The sequence below is a fragment of the Pygoscelis adeliae genome, unplaced genomic scaffold (assembly GCF_000699105.1).
Source record: "Pygoscelis adeliae isolate BGI_AS28 unplaced genomic scaffold, ASM69910v1 Scaffold31, whole genome shotgun sequence".
In the NCBI taxonomy this organism is placed as follows: domain Eukaryota; kingdom Metazoa; phylum Chordata; class Aves; order Sphenisciformes; family Spheniscidae; genus Pygoscelis; species Pygoscelis adeliae.
The window spans coordinates 3384392-3397315 of record NW_008824233.1 but is presented as its reverse complement, the minus strand read 5'-3'; the positions used below and the strand labels follow the sequence as shown (position 1 = coordinate 3397315).

Below are 12924 nucleotides of genomic sequence, written 5' to 3'. Positions count from 1 at the left end.
TGAGGCGGCCCCGGCTCGCCCCCTCTGAGTCACCGCCTGTAAATGATAACTCCGCGCGCCGTTACACTTAAAACACTTTTTTTTTAATCAAGGAAGTTAAACAAACAAAAAACCCCCCTGTACAGTAGGTAAATTTTATTACAAGTGTAATAAACTTAATAATTTTTAGCACTAAGGCAATCACAGTTTCATAAGTTACATATATATATATAATTTACACAAGTCTACATTGACAAATCAATTACCGGTCACATCAACGAGGGGTTTGTGTTACGGCAAATAAAGTTTATGAAAATTCACAGTTAATCTGCAAGTATTTTAAAGATGCAGGAATCGTATTGCACATAATAAAACAGTGGACGCTGAGGAGCAGATTTACAGTGTTCCAGCTATTCCTTCATAGAATATACATTGGTCATCATCATGCAATAACTTCAAATACAGAATGGTATCATGTACCACAGTAAACAGTTACTCACAATGTAAGTTTTAAATAGAGTAGCAAAAAGCTGTTAGGTTTCTCTTTAAACCATATTTAAATTTGTAAAATATAATAAACCACTTTGATAAAATCAAACGGAATTACGGCTGTCACATTATACGTTTAGTATTCTTCTTTGTCTTTTCCTTTCTTTTCCTTTTCATCCTGTAGTGCAGTACCAAGTTTCTTTATAAGGACCGACAAAACTTTGTCCAAAGGATCCATGACACCACGCTGCAGCCACTTCGGAATAGTAGTCCTTGCATGGTGAAAGCCCAGCTTTTGGAGGATGTAGTCAACGCCAACGGGATCAATTTTTCTCCCAGTCCAGGATATTAACCTAAAAAACAATAAATAGGGGACTCCATCGCAAATATATAAATGTAGCAACTGGCTTTTGTGTAAACAAACATCCATTTTTACCATTGTTACTTCTGACCTACGTAAGTCCATCAGACATTGTTTCAAACTTCATTTATACAGATAAGCTGAAGATGACGAATGGAACATCCTCTCAAAGGAAGAGGATGCTCAAGGAGGCAAAAAACCAGACTGGGCTGCCTCCAGATCATGTCTAAATTGATTAAATGCCAACTGCCAAGACGTGTTTGGCCTGGGATGTGTTGTTTTGATGTGTGAATGAACACTGCTCCAGCAGTGTCAGCAGAGGTTAAAAAAACAAACAAAGCCTGACACAGAGAGAAGCCATTTTCAGTGATTAAAAGTGTATTCTGAGAGCAGTGAGCTGCTGCTACACACACTATTCTTTTCTGCTATGTTTAAACTGCCATATAGCAACTAGTATATAGTGCTTTTTTATTTTAAGGTGACTCCTTAAAGAAGAAGAACCGAAACGCTAAAAATGGAAAACTGCAAGATGAAAAACTGTATGGCAGAAAGCGAATGGACTGTCATAGGACAGAGTGAAACACAGTGATCTGTGGTCCTTAATGAGTTTAATTTTACTGCATCCTAATTTTGAAGAGCCTCCAAAAATATCTTTAATCTGCATAAATTCTAAGCTAGAAATTAACTGATGTAATAGGTAATCGCGTTAGCCAGCTTTTGTCATGTCCTGTAGCAGGTACCTTTCACAGCAGCACTAACAGCCAAAGACCAATCTGTAACAGCCTCCACATGACTGATCCTCTCAGGAGCTGAACAGCATCAACTTGGAAACTCTTGTCGTTTGCAGGACGGTACCCACAGGTAAAACGCATAGACAAAGAGACTGCAGAGAAGCCTGCTTGTTACCTGAGCGTGGGTTCCAAATGCCAGGTATTGCACATAAATTCTCTCCAGTCGACTGTAGTGTAGGTAATGCTTTCCTCTGCCTCTTTGTCAGTGGAGCTGTCCTCAAGAACACCAACGGAGTTTTTCTGCCCTGGACGAGCAGCCAAAATGCGAGGAGGAAAAATTGCTACAAAACGGAGAGGAAAAACCCCACACCAGTCAGCCATGAGCATCACTTGAATTCTCTTTGTACATCATTTAAATAAAACAAAAGCACAAATCTCAGAAAAGAGGGAACCGCCTTGTGTTTCAGTTTTACAGAATTTCTGGCAAACAGTTTTGGTTTGAACAAAGTGCTAGTAAAAAATATCCTATGAAAACTGTAATAGACACTGGATAACACTGGAATGTGGGATTCTTCCTTCTCTCTGCCGGCCCAAAGCATCCATATACAGGGGCTTTCTTTCAAATTCATCGTGGCACTCAGCAAAGCATGAGCAAAATTTGGACGCGCTCCTAGTTTAGAATGTTTTTTTAGATTGACAGAGTAGTCTCTGAGGAGGAGGAGGATGGTGGGGGAATAGTTAAGTTAAATCTTTGTCCAAAGGCATCTTTGTTCAGGCTGGGGACCTGAACCCAGCTCTTACTTGAGTTCAGGTCCTGGGGTACAGAAAAGGAACAGCAGCTCCTTCTCCTCCAAACAACATATTTCATAAAATAAAAACAAACCTGTGAGTTTGGATTTAATTTTGATTTAAGGTAGCTTGAAAACAAATTCTTTGACAGAGCTCCACCAAAAACCGTTATCTTCCCCTTTTGTTAGTTTCTGCATCGTCAGGCATTTTACTATAAAGTGCTTTCAGGAAGCACTCCTAGCTCTGTTGTACACAATTACACGTACACAGATTTTGATATGGTTAGTTCTAAAAGTAAGCTTTCAAAATACTGAATCTAATGTGTTCTACATCATATACGTGTTACATTTATACACCACATCATGTTGCATCACATGAATAAATGTTACGTTTTCTATACGGTTCAGTAATAAATGCAAACTACGACGCACAACACTGAATTTCACACACACCAGAAAAACAAAATATGTGACTTGCACTGTGATGGTAACTCATCGTTTAAACGTACATTACCGTGTTACATTACTCTTGTGGCAGCCTTTAAAAGAAAAAAGTACAGAAATGAGAGTCTAGAGTAGGATTGCTGTGGCAAAATTTGGAAAAATCTTAATTTAAGATCAGAAGTTGTAAAATTTCAAATAAGCAGCTTTTAATGTCAGTGATGACATCTCATCTGACGTAATACATAATTATATAATACTTGCTCTCCACAGCTTCCTGAGGAGGGGAAGTGGAGAGGGAAGTGGTGACCTCCCTGGTATCCAGCGAAAGGACGTGTGGCAATGCTTCCAAGCTGCGCCAGGGGAGGTTTAGACTGGACAAGAGGAAGCATTTCTTTACCGAGGGGGTGGTCAAACACTGGAACGGGCTTCCTGGAGAGGCGGTCGATGCCCCAAGCCTGCCAGTGCTTAAGAGGCTTTTGGACAATGCCCTTAACAACACGTTTTAACTTTCGGTCAGCCCTGAAGCGGTCAGGCAGCTGGACTAGATGATCCTTGTAGGTCCCTTCCAACTGAAATAGTCCAGTCTATTCTACTTATAGTAAAATATGAAATCATTCTCTCTATGATCAACACCAACAGTGCCGCTACGTTTCCAAGTCTTAATTAATTTAGTAGGTTTTAGATACTCGTGGCAATAATTACTTGCAAAGCATTAAAGCCATGATGATGACCTTCCCTTCGACATGCAGGTCATCTTAGAACACAGTCATTCAGTACCGCGCTGTTCATTCACCTGAAGTCTGCAACAACAAAAATCATTCTGTGTTTGGCGCACTTTACGTATACATCAAACTCACCTGTCTTCAATTTGCTCTTCTTAGCAAAGACTACATATTGCTTAAGAATGCATGTGCCAAATTTGAATTGCTGCAACTGAACATATTCACGTGGAAAAGTAAAGCGCTCTTAAGTCAGAAAAATGCAAGTCTTGAAAGAAACCCCATTGATGAAAGGACTGCAATAAAAGTAATGTAGCTTCCTAAACCGGTTTTCATCTGCATATACTGTCTTACAAAAAGAAAGTTAAACTAAACACCAGGTGTCAAAATAGGAGCAAGATTACGACTTAAGAGTAACTAGCACAAGCTCAGGAACAGAAATCTAAGAGTCTGTTCTCTGCAGCATACTGCACGTAGGTGCTGCATTGGAGGTGACCAAATTGGTTTTGAGCAACCTGCTGTACCTACACAGTGCCACGCAGATACTAGCACACCTCCCTGCACAGTGCTGGCATGTCAGCCGAGTGACACTACGAGGTTTGCGAGTTTGTACGCAACTACTCTGCTTCCAGTCCTACAGGAGCTGACTTAAAATCAGCTCAAGTATTTCCTGAACAATGCTGCATTTTTTGAGAAGCGCCAAAATACCTCTTGGCTTTCAGTCTAAAATAACCCAGAAAAAACTTTTTGTTATTGTATAGTTAAATTTCACTTATCAGTGATTGAAAGACGTAACTATCCTTTCACAGCATTAAGTCCAGATTTCAAGAACATTTGATACTACGTCTGTTGATTTCAATGGAAGCAAAGTTCGGCTTAACTTTTTTTAGATTAAATCCACTTTTAACAAGTCAACTCTATTAAAAAGTATGAAAATACTTACTATCATAGTCTGACAACTGCAGATTATCAGATGAGCATTACCTCACAAATAACAACTTACCTTTTTCTTTTTCTTTTAGATAAGCAGATACCAAGTCATGCAGAAACATAATCAATTCAGCATCCATAGTTACACAAATGTGGTCTGTAAATTCAGTTACTACGCTGCATTCCACCTTTGGTTTAACGCTTGTATCTACAGTCAGATAAAAATAGTATTAATACACTTATAAGTACATACAGTATACATAAAAGTACACAGAATTTGAATACAAATCATTTGAAAATGACATTGCTGTTACTGAACCAGAGACTCAAAAGAGAGGAAGGACCACAATTAACATCCGTGTTTAGCAGCCTCAGCATTTTTTAAACAGTTTTCCCAGAGTAACTTCTGGTATTTTATAAAAGATGTTCAAAATAAAGAAATACTACCATGTAGCAACCTTGATCATCCTCAACGTGGAAAGTCAACCTGAAGCAGTATCACGAGCTTGTGCTATGCTATCAGTGCATGGTTTTAGGCAATAAGAAAAGCTGATAGCAGATTTTGCTAGTTTGGCTATTAAAAAAAAAAACACCCAAACAACCAAAACCCAACGGGTTGACTTATCTAGCAATATTATCCAGGATCAGGTATGGAGTAAAACCACAGCTCAGCCAAGATAAACATCTACATTAATGTCTCATACCTTCAGAAGTCTTATTTCCCACCAGTTCCAACTGCAGTCTGAAGATAACATTTTGAAAACAAAATCATAAAATTTAGGTTCCTATCTCATATTCCCTTTTTCAGAATGGCCCTCCTCTTTAACATTTTAATAGAAATAAGAAAACCAACTCCCTAAAAACAGGCAACCTATATGAAATGTTGATATTAATTTCTCTTAGGAAGTTTTTTCTACAGTGACCAGCCTCTGGACTAGATCTTCACTCTCTCAACAGAATTCCCTCTACATTTTATCATGAAATGGTATCCTTTCTTGCAGATCTGCAGTAATTCTCAGAGTAAATCCTCTTCTCTTATCAGCACGGTAGCTTTCTATTTAACTCCTCATTTATGAGAAATAGCTTTGTATCAAGAAAAAAACAAATTATGTTTACTGCACCTTGTAATGAAGGCTCTTGGGGCTCTTGAACATGAATAGATTTAAAATCCAGCTGCATCCTTGGCAATGCAAAGATGGTTTCAGTTTCATGGTTGTAACTGGAGCCACCTCTGAAGCCACTTAGTAAGCTTGAGCTTTTCACTGTTGTGCTGCTCTCTGGGTTGTTAGCATCAACATTTCGAAGCAGGTTTAACTCTACATGGACAATGGGAAATTCCTGAATTCAGTAGTCGTTATTAAGAAAAGGTTCTTGTCAGCACAGAGGGTGACAAATTTCAACAAAATACATCTCATAATAAGAAAGGGGGAGGAAATAAGTGTCAGTACCATAACATCTAAGCACTTCTAAGAATCTTTGTTAGTTTTTTGGAAGCTTAAAGTCCAAATTTTATTAATCTGACCACCCTATCACAACTCTGTTCTAGTAATGAGCTGTCAGTTAAGTGAGATATAGACTGTATGGGTTCAAAGTGTGCCCTTTGTGTTTGAAAATATGGTAGTACTTAATTGCAAATATTTAGTTACGTTTTAATACAAGTAATACCTAAAGTCACCGAGGCAGCATGGCTGCCAGAAATCACTGTTGACCAGGAAACCAGCTTTGTCACAAGACTTTAACCATAGTACACATGCAACATCATTTGAATTAGTTTTCAGTTGTTAAAATTGTGACAAGACGAAAAAGTTAAGAAAGGTTACTATTTCATTGTAAAACTGCTGGTGTGTGATTATTAGGATGATGATCATAACCTTTATCCCGCTCCCAAAAGCATGGCTACAAAAGGTCAAACAATCAAATGATGTTGTTGTTTGTATACTTAAATGCTCTGGATATAGCAGAACAGGGCTACATGAAAACATCTAACAGACAGTGCCTCTATTTGTGAACTTCAACCACTACATCCTGTTGTGTCTTTCAAAAGGAATAAATATTAGTATAGGATATCAATAATTTAAAAATATTTTTTCAAGATACTATCATCTGCTAATTTCTTACTATATGCCGTATTCTGCTATTCACCCTTTCACAGGCACTCTGTTGATATCATCTACTGATTCTACGGTTTGCGAATGAAATAGCAACAGCTGTATTTTAAGATTTTCTTTTACCATCTTGAAAGTTTTATTTTCCAATGAACAATGTCTTAAAGATAGGATTCAAAACGTTTTAAGGCATTTTGAACCTATCATTTAAACCTTCAGAAGCAGCTGAAGGTTGAAAAGCTTTAGGCAGATAAGTAATTTTCAAGTGTTAGTTGTTAAGTGGTGACAGAAGCCTAAAAAATATATTCCTACTTTAACTTAATCCATAAATCCTTCACATACAGTGAAATATATCCTCATGTTACAAGGTCACAACCGGACATGGAACAAGAACATTTTTTGCATACAGTGAAAGAGGTGAAGACTAGAACTACTACAATGCCAGGTACATAAACGTCCTGTACACTAACAGAACATTTTGCCTTTACTGCACAGTTTGAAAAAGGACTTAGCTCAGTAACGCTGCCAGCCGTTCAGCATATTGCTATGCTTCATTCCACACTTCACCATAAGGTTCTCAAGAAGAAACAACTTCCATTATCTCAAATTCCCTCCTCCCTGTAGCCCACTTGAAATTTAGCAGCTTTTAAACAGCACGATCTGCACTGCCTGGCAAGCAGACCAATCCCAGAACTTAACGAACATGAAACTAACCTTCATTCCTTGTGGCTGTAACATAATTGAACCACTCTTTCACACTGGCAACTCCATGTGGGGGGTTCTCATGGCGGCGCCTTGTTATCTTTGTGATCGTCGCCATAGGGCTTTCGAGGGCTCCACACGGTTTGGTGACCATAGTGTTATGGCCCAAATGAAAGTCCAGGGTTTGCACAATATACGTGGAGTGTTCACTAGTACCTGCGTTGAAGGTGTGGGCAGCATAGGATGAGAGAGAAAAAAAAAATGGAAAAAGCAGCTTAGTAAGGGTAGTAGGATTTCTCCTCTCACTCTCCTCTCCTCGCACAGGTAGTTAACATGAATAATTAGTATGCCAGTGGCATTAAAAACTGGTATAAAGCTTGCAAACAACAGAAAAATTAAATCCTCAGTAGCTACAGACAGTAAAAACTTCTCAATATGAAGACAAATATAAGCAATAAGACCATCAAAATGCAACATAGAGAAACAAAGGACTAGATAAACACAGACATGCAATTAACAAGGCAGACAATCCACTTTGTAGGCATATTATCAGGGACATATCTAGTATATTTGAAAATGTACTTTGCATTATTCCACAGATAAAGCAAATTGTGGTAAGATGGAGAGGGAACAGATTATTATTTTAGGTAAGTGGTATATTTTTGGGAAATAATCTTGATTCAGACTTAAAGAAAATAAGGGGTTTTTTTATTTCGTCTTACGTATCAATACATTCTTAAGACTCATTTAAAGGAAGTTAGAGAAGTGAGGAAATCGTTTAAATTACCATCTTCCCACACTTTCTGGGCTTCTGTCCAAAATGCAATATTGGGCTCTTCAAGGTGAAATAAGGCCCATGATTTTGAGCGGAAATTAGGTCCGTGAAAACAAGCCAGCGTCATATGGTTTCCATGCAGGCTCATGGATCCTCCAAATTGCATTCCATCTTCTGGCAATGGCATCTGAAATAAGGATATGTGGCACCCAGATACCACTTTCAGAACTCCTGGCCAATGGCGATGATGGGCTGCATCCAACACTAGAAAGTAAACATGCAAAAGCAAGAACAAACTTTAGGAAAGAGAAAGATACAGAAAAGATTGCTGCCATATTTATATTTTTAGTAAAACACGGAATTATGAGCAATATTTTCTAATCTATTTCATTGACACTGTTTCATCTTTATGATCCAAAGTGGTTGTAGCTTAAGAGTACCTGAACAAGCATACTTGGAAATCACTGGCTCACCGTGTTCAGACAAATTATGGTTTCAGCTCATGATTAATAGACAGTAAGAATAACATCACACTTCCACTGCTGCTCAAAGTAGAAATGTTTTTTTTAAGAAATTGGCTTCAAAATAGACTTTGAAAACTATTTCAACTCTATTGAAGTAGTTTGAAAACGGCAAAAAAGATTTTTTTTTTTTTTTAACAAAAAATACGTATTTTTAACTAAAATCTGAAAATAACATAAGTTAGTTCATTATTGTACCCCAGGTCTAGCAAGGTACTCGAGATACTTGCATTCTTCATTGACAGGTTACTGCCAGCCCAAATTTACAGGAAAAATGTACTGGAATTTACAGGAAAAATTGACTACTTCAAGTCAAATAGATGTACTTGCATGTATAAAGTTGCTCGGATGAATTTTTGCAATTGAAACATCCTACTTGGGAAGTATACTATTTTTTGTACCACTTACATTGCTCATGTGAGCTTCTCTCTAAGTTGTTGGCCATTGTCTTGGGAGGGAGATAAGGAACAGGTCCCCAGGTGGACAAAGCTCGTTTGCTTGTATCAAACTGCTGAGTAAAGAACTCCTGGAGTTTCATTCCTATTTTTATTAGGTCTGGTGTAGTTGATCTTGAAATCATCACTTGGAAGATATCCCATTTCAAGTCCCCATGGACAAATATCTCGCTAGATATTAAAAACAGCAAGAACATTAGCTGTTAATCTATTTCCTACTGACAAGAAAAACAAACAAACCAAAAAAGATTTTCCCTTTGCTTTCTAGCAGACGCTTACATTTTTGGTTAGCAATACTGGACAGAAGACATATAGGCAAAATTTGACCTTATCAAACTATACATTTTAAACACAGGAGGCAGTATTACCTTTTATCAGAGATGCTCGAGTCCAAAGCATTACACAGATTAATTTTCCATTCATCCTGTAGTTTAAGATCAGCATTACTGAAGATTCCCATTAGGATACTGGACCCCATATAGTCAACACGTGCTTCAGTAGAACCCATGGTAATTTGAATTTTATGACTGGGCTGTTGGTTTGGGTGTTCCGAAATATGAGCTGAAATAGAACCAAAGCAATACAGAAATATTGCATTAAAGATAAGAAAAATCGGGTTTTCCAGTGATATCACCCTTATGCCATCCACATGATACAGAGGGACTGAGAAAGCACTGTTTTCTTCCAGATGCGTGGGAGGTCATGACTCTGGTGTAGCGCCAGAACACCCAGCCTCTTTCCAAAGCCAGTTTTGCATTTCCCAGACCGTAAGCACTTGTGAAATTCTAGGAGGAGATGAAATGCTATCAAATCTTTCAGTTGCCATCTGTCCAGACGGCTGAAGGGGGCTGGAGGGTTGCACAACTAGATAGTGTAATTTTAGAGCAACCCTGAGACTGAACCAGCCCCTGATCAGAAGGCTATCCCTTCAATTCAGAGCGTGTTTCATAGTCAGAATGCACAAGTAAGAATCCAAAGGTTTTATATACTAGCAGGTTCACAAAGCGAGGTGCTGTGTATATTCTTTAGTTTTTCACATTTATTGTCTGGAGCATATACTACCACCAGGCAGCTTTCCAACTTACCCACCATCTCCAGGGTATTAACATCTATGGTACCTCCAACAACTCCCCCTCTGGAGTCCAACTGTGATCTTCCCAAGCCAACAGACATGCTGATTTCCCGATCTCTGCTACTACCCACAGATAGACGACCCTGGCTTTTCAAACCACTGGTGGTCCACCTAGAACAGAGATGAAAATAGACAACAATGTTCCAGGCTGTCAAAAGAGAAACTGAAAATTATTTACTGGAAAGCAATAAATAATGTGGTTTAGGCATATGTGACTTCAGGATTAAGCATCTACCAGTATTCACGAGGGGCTTCACAGTTTAAAACTGAAGAAGTTAGGGTTTTAAAGCAAGACGACAACAGGCTGTTAACAGTCTGTGGGGAAATTGGGGTTTTGCCCCTAAAACAACACCGTCTGTTAAAACATGCTTGATCTTGTTTTATACTCACGTAGTATTGCCCATTACATTGCTCATATTCATTTGAACGTTTAATTGCTTTAGGTTCATAGCAAATACAACCAGTGTTTCCCATGGTGTTCCTTGCTGGCTTCCAGCTTTATTTGACTTAGTAAATGGAGTTGATGTTTTTGAGAGAGTATCTAAACAAAAAAGTAGACAAAAATTTAAATTATTCCACATGCTAGGAAAAAATTGACAGAATATATACATTGTACTATTACAAAAGGACAAAATAACACCGTATTTAAGGAACACCACATAACTATGAGTGAGGATAAGCGAGAACTAGAGGATTTGCAATATGCGTGGCTTTAGTTGTCATAGAAATTGACTCATTTTATACATTTATTTTACACATTTATTTTTACTAATATCTTTAAGAGAAACGATTTTTAATTTGCAGTCAGTCATGCAAGAGCATACTTTAAATTATTTAGCTGTTTAAAAATACCAGTGTATTCAGAAAAGGAATTATTAGTATTTGAATATTCAGGCAGCAGTTATTTGCACAAGTGCCAAGTCAGAATTTCAAGTATTAGTGTTTTCCTTGCTCGTCACAAAAATCCTGGCAATACTCTTGTAAGCCCGTGCAAAACTGCATTTCCTATCAATAAGCCACTCTACCAGCCATAAATCCTTCTCCAACTGTGTCTTCTCCTAAAAACTGTTCATATATAACATCTTGCTTGCATTCTAAATAGACAAAATACCTGTCCTTTCTTTTCTCACAGGTATTTTTCCTAGACTAAAATAAGCACCATACTTGTAAATCTCCTGTCTATATCTAAGCCATAAATATTCCACACAGCCAGTGCTACACTGCTATAAGATACACTACAACAACATCTGTAGTAAAAGAAATTAAAAGTTACTTTATTTCTTATATAGAAACTACCCTTATTTAGACCTCTTAGTATGAGCCCAAAGTCTCAGATGAAATGAAATAACTGCCCTCACCTGTGAGCTCCGATACTGACCCTCTGCTAAGAGCATGGTGATTGCTTGGATGAGAACAGAGAGCCAAGAAGATGAAAATGCAATCAAATTAAGCTGGAGAGCTCATCTAATCCCAGCTAAATAACTCCTGCTCTAGCAAAAGAAACTGCAATTTTATGTTATGAAATGGATTCATCCATTGAGTCAAGCCATTGACTCTCCACTCCCAGGCACAGTGGAAAAGAGTATTTTGTGGTTGCGTTCTACAAAGCAGTAATGACATACTTTTTCATACAACTGATGGAAATACTTTAAAGAACTAAAGAAATCATTGTCTACTAACCTCTCTGAGGCACTGAAGAGTCAGACACGCTCCTGGATCTTGTAACAGCTGGAGACTTTAAGCTATGAGATGCTGTCCCGGGTGACATGCTGCTGCTTGCATTATGTTCACTAAAAACATTAGGTGACTGTGCCATGTGTGTAAATGAAGTAGATTGGCAGGGCTGCTCCCACGTCCTACAGTATGCTTTCCGTGATGATTCAGGAGAAAGATGCTGGCTTACCCCTTCGATTGAATCTGGTGTTCCAGGACCCGATGCTACTAGAAAAAAAGCAGCACATGAAAGGCATCTGTTTCATTTTTGTTTAACAATATCCTCCCATATACTAAGAAGTATTTGGAGAGTGTCAAAATATATTTCATTTATCGTAACTAAAAGGTTTTCTACTGTCTTCATTAATATAAGCTCTTTAAATAATTCAATGACCTACTTTAGAGATTTTCCATTTCTTCTTTCTAGGATTTTCTATTAAACTTACTGGAGTGACTGCATATGGAGTAAATTATAAAACATTTATATCTAGTCACATATGTAACAATACACAGGTAATAAATGTTTATGAAATTCCTGCTATAACCCCTGTACAAAAAGGTTTTTCATTATAAGAAGGGGTATCTTACCTGGCAGATTTATTGTTTGATCACCTAGGAAAAGCCGCCTAGCAATGCTTCTCCTGTACCAAGCCCTTGGAAAGGCTAGGATCTCACTGAGTCGGCGCATATCATATTTAAAAGAAGCAGATCCTATATCACAGACAGCTGAAAAAGAAAAAGCATACACACACAACTGTAAACTCTCAGTAGTAACAGGTTTTGGTAACCAAATCTAATTAATAGGTGTTCAATATAGTCAAATACTTCTTTACCTAGCAGTATAGTCTCTGCTGTAATGAAAAAATAGTTTTCCTGAGGTGCTGCCATTTCTCCAAATTCAATATTAGATACAAACACATTTCATAAAGGCAAGATGGAACCTAAGAATATAAATGGAAATACAACATGGCAGAGAGGAAACAGTCTAGGAGGTTCCTGGAGTGTGTGGAAGACAACTTCCTGACACAGCTGGTAAGTGAGCCTACCAGGGGAGGTGCCTCGCTCAACCTGCTGTTTACA

At 38.0% G+C, this 12924-nt stretch overlaps 1 protein-coding gene across 1 annotated transcript in view; it reads right to left on the bottom strand.

Annotated features, from left to right (window-relative positions):
* Window positions 1–116: 116 nt before the first annotated feature.
* Window positions 117–12924, bottom strand: part of KIAA1109 (KIAA1109 ortholog) — a 123600-nt gene continuing 110792 nt past the window's right edge. The window contains exons 73-84 of the mRNA XM_009334926.1: window positions 12433–12570; window positions 11812–12069; window positions 10522–10672; window positions 10085–10242; window positions 9368–9560; window positions 8953–9170; window positions 8036–8287; window positions 7261–7464; window positions 5563–5757; window positions 4515–4649; window positions 1736–1901; window positions 117–821 (exon numbers count right to left, since the gene is read on the bottom strand). Coding sequence (XP_009333201.1) covers window positions 605–821; window positions 1736–1901; window positions 4515–4649; window positions 5563–5757; window positions 7261–7464; window positions 8036–8287; window positions 8953–9170; window positions 9368–9560; window positions 10085–10242; window positions 10522–10672; window positions 11812–12069; window positions 12433–12570 — 2285 coding nt within the window. The 3' untranslated portion in view covers window positions 117–604. The remainder of the gene's footprint in view (window positions 822–1735; window positions 1902–4514; window positions 4650–5562; window positions 5758–7260; window positions 7465–8035; window positions 8288–8952; window positions 9171–9367; window positions 9561–10084; window positions 10243–10521; window positions 10673–11811; window positions 12070–12432; window positions 12571–12924) is intronic.